The 23,048-nt window shown below is 28.1% G+C and overlaps 1 protein-coding gene across 4 annotated transcripts in view; it reads right to left on the bottom strand.

Annotated features, from left to right (window-relative positions):
• The window catches only part of LOC129960065 (alpha-L-iduronidase-like), an 89,871-nt gene that overhangs the window by 16,474 nt on the left and 50,349 nt on the right, over window positions 1–23,048 (bottom strand). The window contains exons 1-3 of one of the 4 annotated variants that reach the window (XM_056073127.1): window positions 14,042–14,260; window positions 12,504–12,835; window positions 8,694–8,833 (exon numbers count right to left, since the gene is read on the bottom strand). Coding sequence is in view for 2 of the 4 variants with exons in the window: in XM_056073125.1 (XP_055929100.1) it covers window positions 8,694–8,833; window positions 14,042–14,179 (278 nt within the window). In the remaining 2 variants the exon portion in view is untranslated. Of the gene's footprint in view, window positions 1–8,693; window positions 8,834–12,503; window positions 12,836–14,041; window positions 14,261–23,048 lie in introns of those variants that run through there. The other 3 variants (XM_056073125.1, XM_056073126.1, XM_056073128.1) reach the window with 3 other exon arrangements.

Below are 23,048 nucleotides of genomic sequence, written 5' to 3'. Positions count from 1 at the left end.
TTCTTTCCAAGTTCTACACCGAATCCTCAATCCGGCACAAGCCAATGTGATGATAATTATATAAAAATAACTAGAAAAAAATTCCATAAAAAAAAGGAGCACTTTTTTTTTATTTAATATGAGTATGAGGAATACATACAGTCTTATTTATTTCACACTCTTATTTAATAATAAAGAGCTGATTCTGGTTAATATATGAAGGAAAACCTCTGAACTCTGCTTTCGGTTTCTGAAAATTTAAACCTTCAACACAAAGTAGATTTCATTTTCAGAAATTTGCCATTGCTATCAAAAGATCACTGGGAAATATGAAATTTTCGAGTATCAACATTCCAACAAAGAAAAAAGACGATGAAAAAAGAAACATTTCTTTTTTTCGAAGTTTTACACCGAATCCCGAACCTAGTACAAGCACGTCATGATAATGATCTACCTAATGAATTTGGGGGTGCAAGTACCTTTGGAATGATTTTTAACTTATATTTGTGTAACTCGAGCTCTTGTGGAAATTTATTTATAAATATTTAAGGTATTTAAGGAAATAATCGCTTGATCCACCTTTTAAAGATACCCTACATGTATGCATAGACCAGAATTTATCCAGACTAGAAGACACAATAAAACTACCACAAATACGTCAATTAATAAGCAGAAACTTGATGATTTTATGAAAATATTCAAGGAATATAAAATGCATATAATATCAAAAATATTGAACAGATTCATATAAAAGTTTTTGAAGTTTAAATTTTAAAAGCTGAATAGCTACTTTTTAAAAATAACTGAATACTAGCAATTTGCTTTTATTCTAGAATATTCCGAAAATAATTTACTTTTATTCTAGGTCATTTCAAAAGTATTTTATTTTGAATCTATCTTTAATTGCCAAATGAAAATTAGAGTAAATTCACCAAATGTTAAAAAGAAAATGAAGTCATTGAGTATATGGTAAATAAACACAAACTTTATATGGTATAATAAATATAAAATCGTTTATTATAGCTATAGCATCAATAATAAATGACTAGAAAAATTCTTCACTCAACAATATTAGTACCATATGACAAAACATGTGTTTCAATGTTAAGAGTATCAATAAATTAATAAGAAAAATATAGTCCTTCCATCAAATACATCTTAACTCGGCTACAAGAAAAAAAATTACGATGTATTAAAACAAACATTTTTTTTTTTTTTTTGGAATATTGAAAAATCTCAATTAGAATCCCTCATAGTTAAGTTCCAATGCAACATAAAAGGGGAAGAAAAAAAGTTTTTATACAAAACTCTTTAAAAGGAGCTTGAAGTGCAAATCAATTCCAGTATAGCTGTTTATATGCATGCTGAATTCTTATATATGTAGGATTTTCAGTAACTAAATATTATTTTGGTTAGTTGTAAAGGCTGGGTCTTTTTTTCATGAGACAGATGTTATTATAAGTATAGCCCCAACTTTCCTGAACAGCGCCATCTGTGGTGACCGCGACGTTTCCGTTGAAGCCAGAGGCAAACTAACTTCTGAACTGATAACATGCTTTAGCGCTGTGCGCGTCACTTTGCGCGTAAAAATCCCACTCCTATAGGGATAGGTAATTAACTATTTTAATTCTTTTCTTTCTAACGTATTCCCCGAATAATTAACAGCATGTCTGTTCTGTTGAGAACGATCTAGTTTACTTGGTATTGTATCTCCATGTATTCAACCCATTTCTAACTCTTTGAAAATATTTGCCCCCTGTAAATCTTTCCCTTTTTATCTTAAACAATTGTTTGTTTAAATTTAAAAATGACTCCGCATCCTTTACTTGTATTGCTAAATTTGTGATCTTTATGAAAGGAAGATTTTCTGAATTCGTTAACCCTAAAATTCCCTAGACACCCCGCCTTTTCTGTGGCTGTTTTCTTAGCTTAAAAGGAAACCCACATATATTAAGACGTTATCTACAACGCGACTCGCCTGTGCTTCATAGCTATGTCACTGTACCAAATCATTTATATAATTAGATGACCCTTTCTCGATTATAGTTAAGCGATAGCAAAGAAGGGGCCATATAATAAATGTTCTGAATACATGATGCGATTCGTGGAAGCAAACAAGTTAAGAATAAGTGAAAATGCTATTAAATACTGTAATCACTAATTTAACATAATAAATGTAAATATTAAAGACAAAACAATATCAAATGGGTAGATACACAGATTTAACATAGATTCTGAAAAGCATCATATTAGAACTCGTTGCTAAGAAATTCATTTCATGGAAAATGCAGGAAATTCAAAACTATAAAAATATCTCAGCTCATTGTTTCATAACATTTAATGAGATTTAAGAAGATTTCATAAGGTTAAGAATATTTTTAAACTTTCTATTAAACACAAAGGTCTCTATTTTCTCATCCAGTATATAAATGCCATTTTCAAAAAATGGCTCAGGTTCATAATAAGCTTATTAAACAATTATTAAATACTTACACATTTACTACTTTATTTACAAAAATACATTAAACATCCATTTCCATTAAATCAATTCTTTACTGTATCACTACTAATACAGAACTGAAAATGACATTGGAATTCTGAACACACAAAAATCGGCTTTAAAAATGAAATGCTTCGATAATATTCAAATATATTATTGTGATATTTAGTTTTAATCATATAAAAACTAATGTAACTAAATGGTATGTTTTACAAACATCTTGAAGATTGCAAACATTACAGATTAACTGATATGTAGCAACATAAAAACCAAATAAATAGCATTTTTTAGAGTCAATTTTGATGTAATATCATTTCAAAAGAAGAACAGTACAAATTTCCAATCACAATGCTTAAGCAAAACATAATATGAAGACCAAACAAGGATATTAATCAAACAGATCTGATAGAAAGCAAATTTTGAAAAAAGATTAAATCATAAGAGGAATTTATTCATTATGTGTAATTTCAAAATGTAAACCAAAAATTTACTCCAGCTAATTTATAAATAAATTGATTGCCAAGTTTATTACGAAATCTAACAATACAGAATTACCACATTTAGCCTAGAGGTCAGATATCTTTGTCAAAACAGAAGAGGCGCTGATGCCATATTTACGGTGCCTCAGTAGAGTCACAGATAAGGTATCCAAAGATTAATAGAAAAATAAATAAGATTTGTAGAAAGCATATAACAATGGAAATTTATTATTTTTTTAAAAAAACCTTATAATCCTTCTACATAATTGCAGATTATACATTTCCCCCATATTCATTCTTAAGTATATTCTAAAAACAAAAATGTTCAGCAGTTTTGTTTCTGCGCGATGTTATACTGAAATGCCCGTTAATTCAAAACGCAAAACTGTATAATTTCTGTCGAATAGGGGGGAAAAATCTAAAACGGGGGGGGGGATGAATATACACAGAAAATTCATTCCAAAATTTGTGAACCCACGGGATTGTTTCATTATACAGAAAGAAAATGCATATTGTAATGTTCCAGAAACAGTGAAATAAATACAAATAATGGAGGGTGAATTGAAATACCTTTTTAATTCATCTGACAGCAATCCATGACATGAATTGTTCTTTCACCCCTGATGACGTCTGTATTACAAATATTTGTAACTTACTGTCACCACCAACAATATTTGGCAGCTGTTTTTTGTAAGAATCTTTGGTCTGATAGATTTGCTGCAGTCATTTGTTTGTGCTGATCGGATGTTTGAAATCGGGAGCATCATTAGCACTTAATAATAAAATTTACTTGGCATTCCATTCCTTTTCTTTATAAAAAATAATAATTTGATTGATAAAATTTTATTCTATCAATCAAATTAGCCAATTGATAAAATTGTACAGTTACAAATACCAAGGTTTAAAATATTCCATCATAGAAACCATGAATAGCAGAAACCATAATATCATTTTGTATCATTTTCACATTGTGAGGAAAAAGAAAACAGCATGTATGCATAGTAAAACGGAACACATCAAATTGGATTCTTATTGCTATAATTTCATAAACAACCATGAAACTTAATTGATTATAATAAATCATTTATATTTAATGTTTCTATATATATTGGCAAAAAAAATTATTAAAAAAATCACAATGCTCAATATTTTCATGTTTTAAACCATTTAACATTTCGAAAAAATTTATTATATATATATATATATATATATTCAGTTATACCATATTCGAAAAATGCAATTGAATCAAAAACTATTACTAATGCTAATTTAGAACTTGTTTCTCTTAGCAACTTAAACCTACTTTTAATTTATACTTAAATATTAAACCCACAAATAAATAAATTTTCGAAACAAACAGGAAATAATATACAGCGGTTTTTTTAAGACCACATATTCATAATAAATATCACAAGTTTATTAAACACATTTACATAAAATTTCACGTGATGGAATGAAAATGGAAAAGAAATGCATGAACAGTCAAATACATATCAATTTAATTACATTAATAGCTCCAAGCATTTAATAATTAAATATGTATAATGAGAAAGACCTTAAATGAGAAGGAGCATAATTGTTTTTTCAATTTATATATATTTTATACATTAATTTTGTTCAGTTTTAGTACATAAATAAACAATTACGGAATGAAAAATAACCTCAAAGTTATTTGCAAATGAAAGTTAAGATTTCACAAGCTCATCATTTTTGTTTTGAAGAAAATCTTTTTTATATTATATGGATAAAACAAATTTATCCGTGCCTTTAAAATTAACTATTTTTAATTTAACTTAATTTTAAAAGAAAATAAAGACAATCGTACTTTAATTCAATGATAAAAACAATTCAATTTAAAGCACAGCCCAAATCTTCTTTCTTCGAAAATCTGAAAAAGCTGCCGACACGTACTCTTGGGAATATACCCATTTCGAATGCATACAACTTTTCAGCATCGTTCTAATATTCTCTCGCAACAATTACAATTCTCAAGTGAACACATATACTGGGTTTCTTTAAAAATGATCATTGTGCATATTCACCTTAAACAATTTCTGAAATTTTTAATCTTTCTTAAGAATATATGAAGACTCAAATAAAAACTTATTCAATTTAAACAATTTCGGTTCCTTTAAACGATCATTACATTTCTAACCAATTTATGTATTTATATATATCATTGCTTACAACAGTCCATTACATTCTAAAACTAATTTTTAGGCCATTTAATTCCAAACTTTACAGTCATGGTTGGAAAAAAAAAAAAAAAAAAAAACTTTCAAATGATCAATAGTATCCAAAAATGAAATGAAAAAACTTATTAAAAAGATTGCTTCTTTCAGAATACCAGATTTGAATTTCATGATAACTGATAACTCCAAACAAGCAATACTCAATTAAAAAAATTGTAGCAATCGATTATTAAATTTCTATAATACATTATATTAAGATTAAAATCAATTAGATAAAATATCACATTCGAATGTCCTTTAAGTGTGCAAATAACATCTCATTTAACCTTTGAATCTCATTATTTGGTTTTGCAAGACAGAACTGCATGCAGTAGTTGCTTTTATTTGGATAAAAGACTTTAGCAGGTACTCTTTCTACGTGAGTATCACTACGACTATTATGAAAACTATTTGACATATGAAATGACCTGGGGAAGGAACGATCAATATTGTTATTATGCAATGGCTTCAGAATATGAATGTAATGAACTTTTTTCATGTGATATTCCAGCATTTCAAAATGAATAACTCTTCCACATTCTTCACAAATAATGTCATAAATATTAGGTCTCATGGTTGACCGATTAGAGGTGCGATTTTCTTCCATATTGCTTCTTTCAAAATTTTCCGTATCTAAAAGATTCAGTCCAGAACTATCCAACTTTTTAGAGTGCAAAATCTATATATCAGACAAAGAATAATAGCAATAAGATATACTGCAGGAAAAATTTCTGATTATACCATTCATTTCCATAAAAAGTATGATATTTCAAAAAATTTCTATTAATTCAAATACTCAAAGTTTTAATTATATTAATTCAATATTATTCAAATTCAAATTAAATATGCACACAAATAGAAGAAAGTAAATATATAAAATTTTAAAGCAGAAATTTTACATCATCAATTGGTCAATTAATAATTAACATTCTTTAGATAAAATTGAAAAAAAAAAAAGTCAAATAAAAAAAATTAACTAGTTACTTAAGCATTGCCTTAATTTCAAGGGGGGCGGGGAAACCATAAAATTTTCTTTACACAAAAAAATTACATTATTTATTCACAAACAGTATGAAACATTTTCGCTAAATTTTTATGTCTGCATTATGAACTTTGAATTCATAGCAAAATTTATGAACTATACTCAAAGACAGATTAACTTGACAATACAATAGAAGCAACAAAGTATTAGTTTGTGCAAACATATAGCCTTGAAACCGTATATAAGTATCTAATGAAGTAAATGATATTTTCAAACAGAATTTGGAACAGAAACCAATACTCGATATTTCCTACGGTAATAATCAACTTCAAAATGAAAAATTGTTTAATTTCATTATCTTTTTTCCCCCCCTTTTTCTATCTGAAATTATGCAAATCAAAATTTGGTTTTGATGCATTATGAGAACAATTTTGTTTTACTAGATTTGAGGCCTATTTCTCTTAACTGCAATTTATTCAGCACAAGCAGTTAGATTTATAGCTTTGATTATTCTTTATTTTATAGCTTTAAAATTCACTTCTCTTCCAGATAAATGTCACAATTCAAATGTTAATTAAAGTTCAGGAATATATTATAAGTTAACTCCGAATGATACAGTTTAGGAATTTTTATGATGAGAATGACAATATGTTTAGCTATTATGTAAAAATCAATTTTTCAATTATATATTTTTCCCCCATTAATATTTTTGGGCCATCTTCAGAAATGATAAAAATTCAGTAACACAATGAGTCAGAGGAAATTTAGAATACATCTAAATTTCACAATTTGCAATCCAAATAATATATTAAGAAAAATAAGCCTAAAAAACATTTTGAAAAAATTAAAATTTAAAGACAAAATTCAGGTATTGAACTAAACAAAATTAATTATTGATACTGAATATTTTACAATTTTGTTGATTTGTAAAAAAGATTAACCTTATCCCTCACTTACTTACAACTTTCTTACACATTCTTCCCTCACTTACTTACAACTTACAACTTTCTTACACATTCTTCCCTCACTTACTTACAACTTACAACTTTCTTACACATTCTTACAACTTTCAGCTAATTAGAGGGATCAAAAAAATGTGCGGTGCTGGAATTGGTTTAATTTGGAATGACAGAGAATTGTACATTAACTACATTGCTTTATTTCTTATTTTAAATTTGACAGTTTAATATGAATGAAGCACCAGAATTCAAATTATTTTTACTACGTAAAATAATTTAAAAATAGTTCATTTGTAAATGGAAGTTTGCATTACTAATTCATACACCCAAGAGAAAATGATGAAGATGAATATTTTTTTCAAGATGAATATTATTTAGAAAAGAATAAGAAACAAGTATTAATCACTGCATTTTCCATTTTAAGGTTAAACTGAAATATACTCAAGAAATGTGTAACTGAATATAATAAAATTTGTAAATTTGAATTTGTGTAAGCAATATCAAGTTATTTCCTTAAATAACAAAATATATATTATCCAATCTAAACTTTGCATAATCTTAAAATATAATTTAATTTTTAATTCTATTATTGCTATTCAGAATTAATAAATTACAATATCCCGTATTTCTGCTCAATTCCTTTTAATCTGAATTCTTATTCAAAAATATTGATACTTTTAGAAGTATAGGCAATCTCTAATGTTAATAAATTAACTTCTCCAAAATATTTATTTCCTCTATAAAAATATTAAATTTTAAAATGGTGAGGAACTACTTTTCAAGTGAAGCCACATGACAATATTTAAGCACTGTAAAATGTCAATGGCAGAATTTAATATGAATTTTATGAATTAAGTCTGATACTAGAATGATATAATTATACAATATTATATATATTATATATATATATATATATTATATATATATATATATATTATATATATATATACACCAAATTTATAATATTTTTACATAAAGATTTTATTAAAAGCAAAATATTTAAAGGCTTCATAGACATCCCTTTTCAACAAAAGCTTTCAAAAAGTCGATTTTCATAAGTATAAAATATTTCCTACATTCAAAATAACTCTTTAATAATTAATTTATTATTAATATTACAATAATAATATTAATAATTATTAATATTATTTTGTTTAAATGTTTCTATTTCCCCTCCTCCTCTGTCTTTTAAGAAGCATTTCAGAAAAGGAAAGGTTTATATAAATAAAAAAAATAAAAAATAAAAACATTATGAAAGGGCAAGAACTGATTGTTAAGAAAAATAAAGTAAAAACCATCAATCCTAAATTGTCTACAATTTCACTTCAAAAATTTTTGCTATTTAATAAATATTTATTATTTGAATATACTAGAAATTTAAACAAATCATATTTTAAATACTATAAAAATGATCTAATTAATCCATATTTAATATACATATATAAATAAACTATATAAGTAAAAACCTAAAAAGAAAATTTTCTATTCATCAAATCCTCCCCCACCCCCATTAAGAGAATGTATTTCAAAAAGATGTTCAGACAAATCTTAAATGGAACTTACCACAGTCCTGTACTCTTCCAAAATGGTTTCAAATTTCGCAAGATGATTTTATTCTTTATAAACAGTTTATACTTCTGAATTTCTTGGTTAGATGGTTCAGGCTTCAATGTATTTGCTTGAGAAAACTTGGTAAATGAAACCTGTAATTTTAAAAATGTACTGAAGCAAATACTGTTTAATTGCCATAACTTCAAACTAATAAGCAAATCAACAAGTATAATTTGTTATAATAAGAAAAATATTATAAAATTGCAGATTAATTATTCAAGACACAGGAAATATAATTTCAAAAATTTCTTATGTCTATAATTCTTTGTCTTCAAAAACACCAACATATATTATAAAAATTAAAACAAATTATTAAGAAAATCTTTTATCTAATTTCTCATTTTATATAAAGAAACACTTATTCAAGAGTATAAAATGATTTTTCATGAACACTACACTTAAAAAGTTTCCAAACTATTTCAGACTTATTAAACGATTAAAATTGGTCAATATCCATAAATAAACAGCCTTCAATTTCATGTGGATTTGTTGAATATTTCTGACTAGTGAACAGAATGAGGAGAGACATGGCAAAGGGAATAAGGCAAAAATAGACCCCCACCCCTGTCTAACTCAGCAATTTGATCAAATAATTCTGAATAATATAATTTTTCTGCATTTTGATGATGATTGATTTATATAATATGCTTACTGTTTGCTGAAAATATGACTGTTTCACATAAACATAACAAATATGAATATTAAAGTCAGATTTAAAAACAAGTTATTTTTGTATTGATGAGCAGATGATTCATATTACTGTTTTTAAGTTGCATATATCATATAGCATAGTCAATACAATTAATCAGCACATAATAAAAATGCCAAGATAAAGGATTATAGGACAACCAATTTCATAAAAATTCCTAATTTTACACAAAATTAAATGATTGCTGAAAATACTGAGATTTTTTAAAAATATATCCTGTCATGTCATGCCCTTTTCCAGTAATAAACATTTATTAAATGATTTTATTATCTGTAGACTAACAATTTTCCAAATTGGTTTGACATATCAAAATAGAAATAATGTAATAAATTTTATGTTATTAAATTGGTATTCAGTAATAAAAGAGTTAACTAGATACATAGGTTCAATGCAAACGTCCATCTTGGCATTAATAGAAGATTAAACAATTTCTATTTCTAGACAGAGCACAGCTAAGAAAGGCAAAGAGGATATTGAATCCCTGGATACTGTGATGCAAACTGTTTGCTTAAAATTAGTTTTAAAAATGTACCAGTTACTCTTTTTCTTAGATTCTAAATAACAATCAAGAATTTTTTCAATTCTTGGAATAGTATAAAGATTCTGCTTACAGTGAAAGTAAGCTTGCTGACACTTTTAACACATGTTTATAATAATTCAAATTTACTTTCTTTAATTCTGTGAATTTTCTATTGAAACAATGCTGATATCTAAAATTCAAATTCATTTTAAATAGTAGATGATAATGTTAAAGCTAAAAATTATATTTATTCTTTAATTACCTTAAAAGAATTTTTAAATATCTTAATTTGCTGAAAAAATCATACAATATTATAAATTGACAAAGGTAAAATATTAGTGTCCTTTGACATTAAAACAAGGAAGCTAAAATTTTTCCCAAGTGAAGAGTGAGAATATAGATTTAATGATTAAAAATTTTGTTTATCTCCAAATTTTGGCAGCTTCTTTAATTTTCACTATCAGTTATTTTCATTCATAACATCTATGCATTTCAATTCTTAGAGTTGACCCTATCAAATCAACAATTATCAAAACAAAAAAAATTACACTTTTAACTGATAAGAAATGACTGCCATAAGAATATTTCTATATCTAATACTTATAAAAAAATTATAATTATTCTGCAATACAGTACTGCATATTATTTTCTAACAAAATTTTTGGTGATATTAGAAATTATTTTATAATTGGAGCAAGTTTCTTCTTTCCAAAATTAGTTGTCATCACATAAAGTTTTAAAATTATTTTGAATATTTTTCAATTTTCTTTAAATTTATAGACATTTCCAAGGAGAGTTTCAACTCTAAATTAAACAAAATAAAATAAGAAATACGATTTTCGAACTTAAAAAATAAAATTTATCTCACATTCTGCAACATTTTGAGTAAAATCAACTACACAAAGCATCTTTTCCAGTTAAATAATAATTGCCATTTATTTTACTTCATCTGCGTATGACAACAATAGCACAATTACAATACTTTTTTTCAGCAATAATTCACTCATTCATTATCAAATACAATTTTTTTAAAAGATATGTAGCTGATAATACACAAAAAGGGGAAAAAAATTGTTGTTATTAATCCTCTGATTGCTAATCCCGTAATTCCCAGAGGCAGATTTAAGGCATTTTGTAGTCCTAGGTATCCACGTTACAAAACTCCCTTTTAACAACTGGTTGATTTAAATCTACATTTCAAAACAGTTTTTAACTTAATCAACATGTTAATGATTTATTTTAGCTCCTTTTTATATTTCATATATAAAATATTTCAAACATATTATAAAAAGATATTAATTTACATTTTAATTATTAATTTTAATAATTCAACATGTATATACACTATAGTCTTAGTATTTTAATAATTTAAAAAATTTATATTTCTTAAATACTTTTTTGTTACAACTAGGCTACTAATATTTTTAATCAACCTGCATGTGGCCACCATTCAATTCACTGGCCTAAGGCAAGTGCCTAGTCAGCCTAATCAGTAATTAGATACTGGAAATTTCCTCAGGCAACATATGTGCAGTAAAATTTGTTTAGTACCAACAATTTGCAGACCAGTTTTAATATCTCTGTTTAAAAGACTACCTATGGATATATAAGTTTATACATAGTGGAATTCACCGCCAAAAAATATTATGGTCATCCTCGTTATGCTTTGGGAATCAGTCTTTTAATGAACATCAAAATAATAATAAAAAAAAAATTAATTTTATTATAATTCTCTTATTAGATTAAAACAAATATATATTTTTTATAATAGTCCTTATATAAATTCAGAATTAACAGGCAATTATTACATTTAAAAACTGTATTATATACATCTAAAATTAAAGATTTCCAAAATTGGCGATTTAAGAAAAAATATGATATACAGGTTAACAAAAGTAAAAGAAGCACAATGTGTTACCTACCTATAAATATACCATCAGTTTGCTGATCTATTAAATAATTGGAAAATTATCATCAGCTCTAATTTGATTTTATGTAAAATACTATAAGATGCATGAATCAAAATCAAGATTCATCAAAATAAGAACACAAAAGAATGCAGCAGAAAACTCAGAAAATTATACATTAGAAAATATCAGACAATGTATTTTGAGAGCTAAAAACTGTGATGTCCTTTTTATAAACATTAGGTATTTATGATCTAAACATTACTTATGACAAAAATGCAGAACTATCCAACACAATCAGAAGAATGTGTTAGAAAAAAGCTTCCTATTCAAAAACCATTTAAATACTGAACATGCACAAAAATATAACAGATATTCCACATCGATAAGCAAAAAAAAATTGAATATCCTCACACAACTGAAAACTTTGGAGGAGAGAAAGGGATAAGTGCTAAGTATAAGATGTAGTGTCCACTGTATAGTTATAAAGAAAATGACAAAAAGAACCAACTTTTATAACGGGAAAAACAGTTATGGAAGACAATTCAACGAATGACAGAGTTAATTAGTATAAAACATGGAATATGCTGACCGCCAGCAATTATAAAGAAATGAATAACACATACTTATATCCATTATTGTAAATCTTGCCACATCAGCAACACTTCCTTTTATTGAAGATTTTATATAAAAAATTTTAAGTGCAGACAGAATTTTAGCCAGTTATTAAAATCAGGGTACTGTATCCTACTGTCATAACACCTCTGTGAAATTTTCAATGTCTGCACTTTAGATTTTCATTTAAAAAAATCTCAATTTTTGTTATTATTGTTGTGAAGTCGCATTTCCAATTTGCATCTATTCAGTATTTCATTATTAGCCAAATGCACATCTCATCCTTATCAACATGTTAGACTTGCAACATGCCATTTTCTTATAGAGCTGGTCAACATGATAGCTGTAAATACAAAAATATCAATAGATTACGTGCAAAATGCAGTGATAATGAAATTAACAGAAAATGTTTCACTGCATTATATATTAATTACCACACTACATTATAAAAGACTTATCCAAACAGCAATTTTCTTTAGAATCATAAACAGAAAGAAAATAATTCCACAGAATAATTTATTGAAATGCATACTTTACAAATACTGAGACCACATCAGAGGATCAAGTTTTGTATTGTTGCATCTCACAAGCCTGATGCAAAAAACAGAAAGCAGTGTTTAACCTTGTGTCTAGATATTAAATCCATCAACATACACCAACTGTATCATCTCTTCAGCAACAGTCTTTTCAAGAAAACTCAGGCATTTTCTAAGAATTTTGAGATACCTTCTGGTAATGACTGCTGAGTTTTTTAACCTTCACACAATGATTTCTGTTTAATCAGTCCCAAATGGTTATTATTAATAACACAACTGTGCACTATGCCATTTGTAATAGACCGCTCAATGACTTAAAAACTAAGTAGTAGAATGTGGAATCTAGCCGAAACACCATATACAAAAGGTGATTAATTTCAATTAACACTACATTCTGTATTCAAAACTGTATATCAAAAACTTGCACATACAGTTTGCTGGAGAAAAATTAAGACAGCTAATTCCAAGTATGTATGCAAATGTATTGCAACACATGAATTGCCATGAGTTTATAATGCTAGACTTATTTTTTAGATACTATTTTATTCATAAATTGCTACAACTAAAAATTTCATCTGAATTTCTTTTAAAAGTTTCAATATTCTTTTCATTAACTACCTCTAAAACTTTTGTAGAAATAATTTCAGATAATTTGTTTCAAATACACATAAAGCAATTAATTGCCAGCAAAAAAAAAATGATCTCATTCTCTATAAAACAGTAAGTACACAACATAAACAGCATAATATTAAATCTAAAGTCTTTGAGATCGAACACATTTAATAACAAAATAATGGAATTAAAAAGAATTTTAAAAACAATTATTTTACACTACAAGTTCAATTATTATATAACCACGAAACTTCAGAATAAAAACGGAATTCAAAAGAATAGAAACAAAACATCTTCTCTCGTATTCTTTACAATCGTAAACAAAAAATTAATCAGAATGAAATTTTTTTTCATAATTTGAAAATAAAATTACAAAAGGAAATTAATGTAATCAATTTTACCTCTTTTAATGATTCGAAACTGGCACTCAACAATATGATGCAAATGATTATGAACAGTTGTATATGATGCCCCATACTATACCATATGAAAACATGCAAATTTACAAAACAATTAATTACTTGCCTAACCACCCACATACAACGCTTCGCAGTATAATTGATTGATTGATTGGTATGAAAGCTGATACTGACAAGGGAATTCAGTTTGGGATGGGATTTAGTATAATGGTAGTAGACATTTAGAATGTGAACTCGCCAAAATATTAAAACGCAATAGCCAGTCAATTTAGAGAAAATGGCCCACAAATTTTCTGCATGTCTTATATACTAATAATAAGTCGCCGTTGCTGAGGCGCGAATAGTATAGTGGTTAAGATAATGGCATATCATTTGGGAGACCAGAATTCGGTTCTGGGCTACCATTTTTTGCTTTTTTTTTTTATCATGTGAGAACATGATGTTGTTTTGGTTAGGGAGTTTTGAAGCTCGAAATCGCGTAGGGAATGGATAAAACGTAAATGGAAATTTTCATCATCATCATTTTGTAGCGAGATGTGATGAGCGAGGATAGAACCTGGGACCTTATGGTTCGTAGCCCGGTAACATGACCGCAATACAAAAGCAATTGCTCTAGTAGCGTAGCTGTTAACTGGCTTATAAGCTTTCTCCATATTTTAATCGCATATATTTTTTGCCTGCTTTTACCAGTATTGTATTATTATTATGTATGCTTCTTTGAAAGCAGGTGCGTTTTTAAAAGATTGGCGTAGAACAGCGTTTCTCAACCTTTCAGTATTCGTGGCCCAGTTTTCAATCATAATTTTCATCACGCCCCCCGCTTACAATAAAATGTATACAACAATAATGTATATTGAGTATTTTGGATTTCGTTTTTAAATTATTTTTAACTAATTGCCGAAACAAGAGAAAAAGCGAGCCAATGTTGGCGAGAAACCACATCTTGCATTTTGGACAAGCGGGCGGTGAACAGAAAAAGCGAATGAAAGCGGAGAAAATTTAAATATTATATTTGAAATGAAAGCCATACAGGGAGATAACGTTAAAAGAATATGAAAGTAGAAAAATTCGTTAATCAAAGTTACCCTAGACGGGGTGAGCTAAATTTAGAAACTGGGAATACATTTTTCAAATAATAAAAGAAATAAAACAGAGGCATGACAAAACAAAAGTGAAAAAAGCAATGTTTGTGGAAGGGAATCCACACGACCGATGCCGTCTTGAGCATGCACGGAGCAAATGTTTTTTCATAGGAAGAAAGAAAATGCTCGATAACGCAAGTTTCAATTCCAGACAGTCTCATTCGAGTCGATCCTTTTATCGCTATCGAATCTATCGTGAATTTGTATGTTATATATGTTTTCGTGTTAACTGCAATTCACCATATTAAATATTCACGGCAGCAGATTTATTTAGATTCATGAATAAATTTTTAAGAGGAAGTAAGCAAGCATTAGACGATAGTCAAGCATCAACAAGTATACAGGCGAGCGTGGTTCCGAAAATAAAATCAAGGAAATATTCTCGAGAATACTTAAATTTTGGTTTTACCAGTACTGAAGTAAATGAAGAAGAAAGACCCCTGTGTATCATCTGCTCAAAAATGTTGGCCGCAGACAGCATGAAACCTAATAAACTTAAACGACATTTGGAAACGCTTTATAGTGAGTACGTCAACAAACCCAGAGAATTCTTCGAATTAAAATTAAAATCATATAAAAAGCAAAAATCATTTTTTAAAGAAACTTAGTCTGTGAATAAAAAAGCTTTAATTGCATCTCATAAAGTTCATATAAAATAACCAGATGTAAAAACCCTCACACCATTGGTGAAGAGATTATTTTGCCAGCAGCAATTGAGATTGTAGAAACTATGTTTGGAGATAATTTTTCAAAGCAACTGCAGTTCGTACCTCTTTCGAATGATACTGCCGCTCATCGAATTTGTGATATAACTGAAGATGTACAGTGTCAGCTTTCCTCGAAGTTGCGTGACAAATAGTTTTCAATGCAGCTTGACGAAGTAACAGATAGTATAAAGATGCTCATTTAATTGCCTCTGTTCAAATTTGTGATAATATGTCAGTAGTAGAAAAACTACTTTTCTGCAAACCAATAGAACTCCAAACATCAGCGCTCGCGTTATTTTCTATTTTAAATGATTTTATGAACGAGGCAAACATAGAATGGAAAAATTGCGTCAGAATATACACCGACGGTGTTCGTTCAATGTCCGGAAGATTCCAAGGTATACAAGCACTTGTAAAACAAAACTCGCCTCAGTGTACACATTGCATGATCCACAGAGAAGCTTTGGCTTCGAAAGAAACGAGTCCTGGTTTGAATACTGTGTTAACTACAGTTGTAACCATAGTAAATTATATAAAAATGAGACCCCTGAAATCGAGAATCTTTTCAGCACTTTGTAAAAACATGGGTTCAGTACATTCAGCGTTGCTATTTTATTGCGAATCAAGATGGTCATCACGTGGGAAATTTTTGCAACGTGTTTATGAATTAAGAGAAGAAATTGCTGTTTTCCTAAAAGAAGAAAACAGACAGGAGGCCAAGAATTTTCGCGATGGTTTATTTGTGATGAAATTGAAGTACTTAATCGACATATTCAAGAAATTAAATAACTTGAATCTTTAACTCCAAGGAGCAAAGACACATATGTTGGATACGAGTGATAAAGTTAATGCTTTTTGTAGAAAACTGGAATTGTGGAGCAGAAATTTAAAGCAAAAAAAAAAAAAAAAACCTAACAATGTTTCCAAATGTGGATGATTGTACTAAAACTTATAAGACTGACGAAGAACATGTAAAAATTGTTTTTGTAAACATTGAAAATCATTTAGCCATACTGGCAAAGAATTTTAAAAAGCATTTTCATGTTGACGACAAACCGATAGCAAGTTACGAGTGGATTTAGGATCCATTTCATAAGACTCCCGAAGGACTCTCAATTGATGAGGAAGAAAAATTGAAAGGCTTCACGACAAGTGGCGAAACTAAAAGACAATTTAGTAATAAATCACTATTTGAATTTTGGGCAGGAGTAAGGACAATTTTTCTGCACTAAAAACAAGGACATTTCACATTCTATTACCATTCAACATCCTACCTTTGTGAAACTGGATTTTCTGCTGTGGCTTCTTTGAAGACAAAATATAGAAACAGAACTGAGAGTGGTTATTTCTAATACTAAGCCTTCCTTCGAAAAACTTTGCTCTGCAAGACAGGCCCAAGGAAGTCACTAATAATTATCAAATTTGTTTTTAATTTAGTATATTTTGATTAAGTAAATTTTGAAATGTAAGTTGTTTTACTTTAATAAATCATTAAATAAGTCGAAAAGTATTTTGTTTTCTTTGTGTATGTGTCCTTTGCTTTCAGTCAGATAATCAATTTTTTAAAATAATATTTTCTCTTGGATATTCTCGAGCCCCCCTCTAGTGTGCTAGTGCCCTCCTAGGGGGGCGAGCCCCACAGGTTGAGAATCGCTGGCGTAGAACTATGCCATCATAGCTGTTATTTCATCTCAAAATGGTCGAGCTCCAAAACTTTGTTTGCCAGCTTGAAGAATTGAAAATGAAAGTTTAAAAAAATTATCAATATATATACAGAGAGAGAGAAAGAGAGGGGGGGGTGATAGAAACCGATAGAGAAAGTCTCGTGATTGCTTCAAACCGGTTTAAACTGGTTAATGACTTAAATTAATTAAGACAAATAATGACTTAAAAATAATAATGTTCTCACATGATAACTTGAAATTTGTGATCGTAGATTTCATTTTAATTTTTAATTTTTTTCTAATTAATTTAACAATTTACAAACCATTTCAATTAATACGTTTTTCATTTTTTTATGCCAAAATAAATATTTATTCTCCAAAAAAAATTTAAGACATAAAAGAGTTTTTCTTTTAAAAAATTATTTAAATAAAATTAAAGACAGTTTTAATTAACTCTTTTATCAATAAAAAATGAATGTTTTAAAAATAAGTCTCCCTCAAAAATAAATATTCATTCACTTAATTATAATTTTATTTTTAAGCAGGAAAAATAATTACATACATAACTTAAATTACGATAAATGTTAATTAAATTACTGAAATCATAAAAATGTTTCATTAATTTTGAATTACATACAATAGACAGAATGGTAGTTATCGTAAAAAACATCTCAAACAAGATAGATATATTTTGACATCTTGCAAAATTCATAAATAATGATTATCCACAAGAGAAGCTTTAAAGAAATCGATAAAAAAACAAATTTCATTTACCTTCAAAAAATATTTGTTTTTCTTCAGAAAATCTGGCAGCGCACTAACCATTTCGTATGTTACAAAAAATTTTGAATCATCTGCCTATGCATTCCATAACTTTAACACCGGCTTTCCAGTTTTTCTTTTCGATTATTAACATTTAGAATGTCTGCCGATAAAATTTTATTTATTTCAGTTGCTCTCTTTAATTTCCGATGTAAATACAGCTTCGTTGAGTTATGATAAATAATTTATCTTTATTAAAATCCAAAAATTTTATTCTTATTTTAAAATTATTAAAAGTTTTATTTAAAAATATTTTTATAATTAAAATTATATTTATAATTATTTTAACACTTAAAAATTAAATTATAGTTATAATTCAATTCTTTAAAAAAATAAGTTATAAGTTATGTATTAAGAGAAAATATATTTATTTTTTCCATATAAAAATGAGTATCATATTAATTGAAACCATCTTTAAATTGTGAATTTAATTTAAGTAATTCTGAGTATTTTAACAAATACCTACATACGTATAATTATTTTTCCTCTAAAAATTAAATTATAATCCACGAATTATGAGAATAAATACTTATTTTTGCATAAAGAATGAAAAACGTATTAATTGAAATGGTTTGTAAATTGTTAAATAAATTTGAAAAAAATTAGAATTAAAAAAAAAAAAGAAAAAAAATGCTTACTCATAATCGAACTACGCCATCGTCTTAACCACTATACTATTCGCGCCTCAGCAATGGCGACACATTATAAGTGAAGCATAAAGTATGCATAAAGTTTGAGGGCCATTTTCTCGAAATTGACTGTCTATTGAGCTTTAATATTTTCGTGAGTTCACATTCTAAATGTATACAACGATTATATTAAATCCCATCCCGAACTGAATTTTCAACCTCGCGCCTTTCCCTTGTGAGATTAAAGCGACGTTCACACAAGGTCAACTATTGCGTGCAACGGAAGGTCACGCACTCACGCCTACCTCAGGAAGATCCTGACCCTAATGGGGTAATGGTGAATAGTTGTCTCATCGGGGCAATTTTATTGGAAAATTGTCCTATTGCAATCACGTGATCTTCCGAAGGTAGGCATACCTTTTTATTGCGGGTAATAGTTGACCTTGTGTGAACACTATTTTCCATAGATTATTATTATTATTATTATTTTAAAATTTTCTAGTATTCGAAGTATAAAATAGTATTGTAATCGTCAAAAAAAAAAAAAAAAAAAAAAAAAAAAACCCGCATTCGAAATTTTGTTGAATTACCCTCTGAGTCCGAAAAACACATTTTTAGCACAATGTCTATCTATCTATGGACACAATAACTCAAAAACGCTCTGAGCTAGATGCCTAAAATTTGGAATGAAACATGAAATTGCATCCAAATCTGTTGATTTTTTAAAAAAATTTGAATAGGAAATTTATCTGTCAGGCTGTTCGAGTACAAGTGAAGTCGATCATTACAAAACTCAAAGAGTTAGACTAGATAAAACTTGATACACAGGTTTAGCATTGAAAATATAGATACTTCTTAAAACGTTGAAGCAAATTCGTTGACCGGTTAACTTTCTGTCGATTTGTGCTTTAGCATACATGTAAACGCAATAACTTAAAAACGTAATGATTTAAATGGATGAAATTCAACAAGTTATCTTGTCATTAGAACTGTAGTTTTGTGTTAGTCGGCTGGAAGAAATGATTCCAGCCTACGTTCTCTCACAATAGGCTAAGTAAAAATGCTAGATTCAAGCCAAAGTTCTATATTTCGGTACTGTCGTTCATCCATGCCATGCAAGTTATTTTTAGTCGAGAAATTTGATATATGCATTACCCTTAATTCTGTTAATTCGATTGTAATATTTAATGCCATGTAAATATTAAATGTTTATGTTGTCTTACTTTTGATTTACTCATTTTAATAAAAACACGCTTCATGTATGACGGCGCAACTTCTTCAGTTTCTCTTTAGTCATTACAGTATTAACTGTATCTTTGGATAAAAAACAGGTTTTTTTCAACCTAAGCTTTTTTTTTTTTTTTTTTTTTTGTCATTTCATGCCCCGCTTCTGTCGGGGTACGTCACAGCCATCGATAGACAAGGCCACAATACTTACGTCACAGAAGTCATGATGTCATGACCGAGTGATGACACGAGTGGGTGTGAATTTGGGAACCGAGGGAAGAATTTCTCCCTCATCAATCCTACTGATAAGAAATGATCTGTCCCCTTAACACGCCATTTTTTAGCCCGTGGTCAGTCTCATGTTTCAGAAGATAGAGAAGCGTATTTTGTTGTTTGCAAGAAAATTCATTTTGAGTTTTCTAAAAATAAGAAACACAAATGCCTTTAATCTGGTGTGCTCAAATTGTAATGGAAATTATAGGAATGGCCCAAGAGTCAGCGGTTTTGGCTTTCCTAAAGATAAAAAACTTAAAATGAAATAGTGATGGATTTTAACAGAGGCAGTAGAGTAGGGTAATTTCATTTAATTATTTTAAAGTAATGTCAAATGTTCCAAAATAAAAAAAATCCATTATTCTTACTTTAAAATTTTAATTACTCGATAATAACCATTATTCGTTATTTTAATCATGTGCATTAGAACAGAATTATTTCATCAAATCTGTAATGTAGGCAGTATTGTTTAGAATAATAAATATAATATTTGTTTACATGTTTTTACTAACCAATTTTATCGCATTTATTAAAGAGCAATCTGCAATGATAATTCAAAATAAGCACAGTAGAAGGTACTCCACTGAAATGATGATATTCTGCTGATTATTTTATTCAATGGCTTAGCATGCCATTGAATCTATCTGACTAATCTAAGTCTGACTATATTTTGTTACCTCATCCTGTAACTTCGAAACATATACATACTTATTATCACTTGTCTTCAGTCAGGGTAAATGAATTGCGTTTCTTACTGTACATTAAGCAGAAATTACAATTCATTGCATCTGCAGACAAAAATGTGATTATTCAAGTAAATGAAATGAACATCAAACCCTACTTTGATTACAAAGTGAGAAATATATTTGATTTCTATTACAATTCAAAAAATGTCGCCACAAGTGTTATTACTTTCATGATAAATAGCATTTTACAGGGTGTCCTGAAATAGACTAACGATTTTCAAAAATGTATAACAGGAAAACGGTTAAGGTTAAAAAATAATTCTTGTAGCAAATTCATATGACAGGGCATAAATTTTTCCTTTCACAGTTTTTGGTTCAAGGTCAAAAAATTGTCGATTATGACTCTGCAAGTCCCTTTTATTGTTTTTTCCTCATGCAATTCATCAAAATGCGCAACCTCAAAAGGGGTTACTCTTTCGACTTTAAAAGGAGTGTTTTGTGATTGCACGAGCAGTAGAGAGCTGAACAGCAGATTCTGTAGGAAAATTTTGTACTATGATTTTCATTTATTAAAAGATTTGGAAACGACAAATTTTATAACTGAAACCAAAAACTGTGGGAGGAAAAACTTATGCCCTGTTACCTGAATTTTTGCAAGAATTGTTTTTTTTTAAACCTTAACCATTTTCCTGTTATGCATTTTGGAAAATCATCAATCTATTTCAGAACACCATGTATCTTCATATAAAGATGTTGTTCGTATTCTTCCTATAAATTAAATAGCAGCAGACACTTTACATACATTCATTAAGAAAATTATTATTGAATTGGAAAAAAAATGATTTTAAAGTGATATGGTTTTTAACAGACAACAATTCAATCAATTAAAAAGCAATGTCTCAGTTTTCTTCTCTTTCACGGTCATATTCAATTGTTTATCTAATTCGGTGAATAATGAATAACCTTTTTTTTCCATGATATCGTCCATTTATTGAAAAGTATTTGCAATAACTGGATCAATCAGAATAAGTGCGTGTTTTAAACTAATTTTAAAGAAATCATTTCCGAAAAAAATTCACAAGATTATATAAAAAATGCTGTAGAAACTAACGAATAACGTTATTCACTCTACTGACGAAATAATTCAGGGTTCTAGTAATAAATCTGACAATAGAATTGATTTTAATACAGAATCCTTCAAAACGTTAAAATTATTGTATGAAACTGAATAGAATATCATTAAATATGGATATAATTTATCATTAAAAGCATTGGAGCTCGATAATTTAAAAAAAACAAAATGTTAAATTTATACTTAAAATTTTCTATAAATTTATACCAGAAAGTTTAATGAAATTGAGAGAAAAAATAACAGTTTCCAAACTTCAAAGAAATTACAGAATATATAAGAATTATAAATAGTCGGTGGAATATTGTTAACGTAAACACTCCATTCACAGAAATCCTTGAAAATAACATATATAAAACACTATTTACTTCATCTGAAAGACAGAGATACAAGTTTTTAGATGAATTTTTGAATTGGTTGGAAGACTGGAAAAATATGGAATGTGATACCGTCATGCTAACAAATTAAACATATTCTGCTCTCTTCATGACAACATTTGCTCTAAAAGAAATAGTAAACATTGTGATGAGTCATCGGAATTAAGTATATACACTCAGAAAAATTTCAGACTGCCAATTTAGAGGCATGATTTGGCTTATGTAATCAAATTTCGGGAACACAATATCATGTTTCACTCTGGCAGGTATTTAAAAGTGAAAAAAAATTAAGAATGCATAGCATTCTAAAAACTTGTTTAACATCAAACAAGG

This window comes from Argiope bruennichi, chromosome X2 (genome assembly GCF_947563725.1).
Source record: "Argiope bruennichi chromosome X2, qqArgBrue1.1, whole genome shotgun sequence".
NCBI classification, from domain to species: domain Eukaryota; kingdom Metazoa; phylum Arthropoda; class Arachnida; order Araneae; family Araneidae; genus Argiope; species Argiope bruennichi.
The sequence above is the reverse complement of the archived record's forward strand: the minus strand, read 5'-3'. Positions and strand labels throughout refer to the sequence as shown.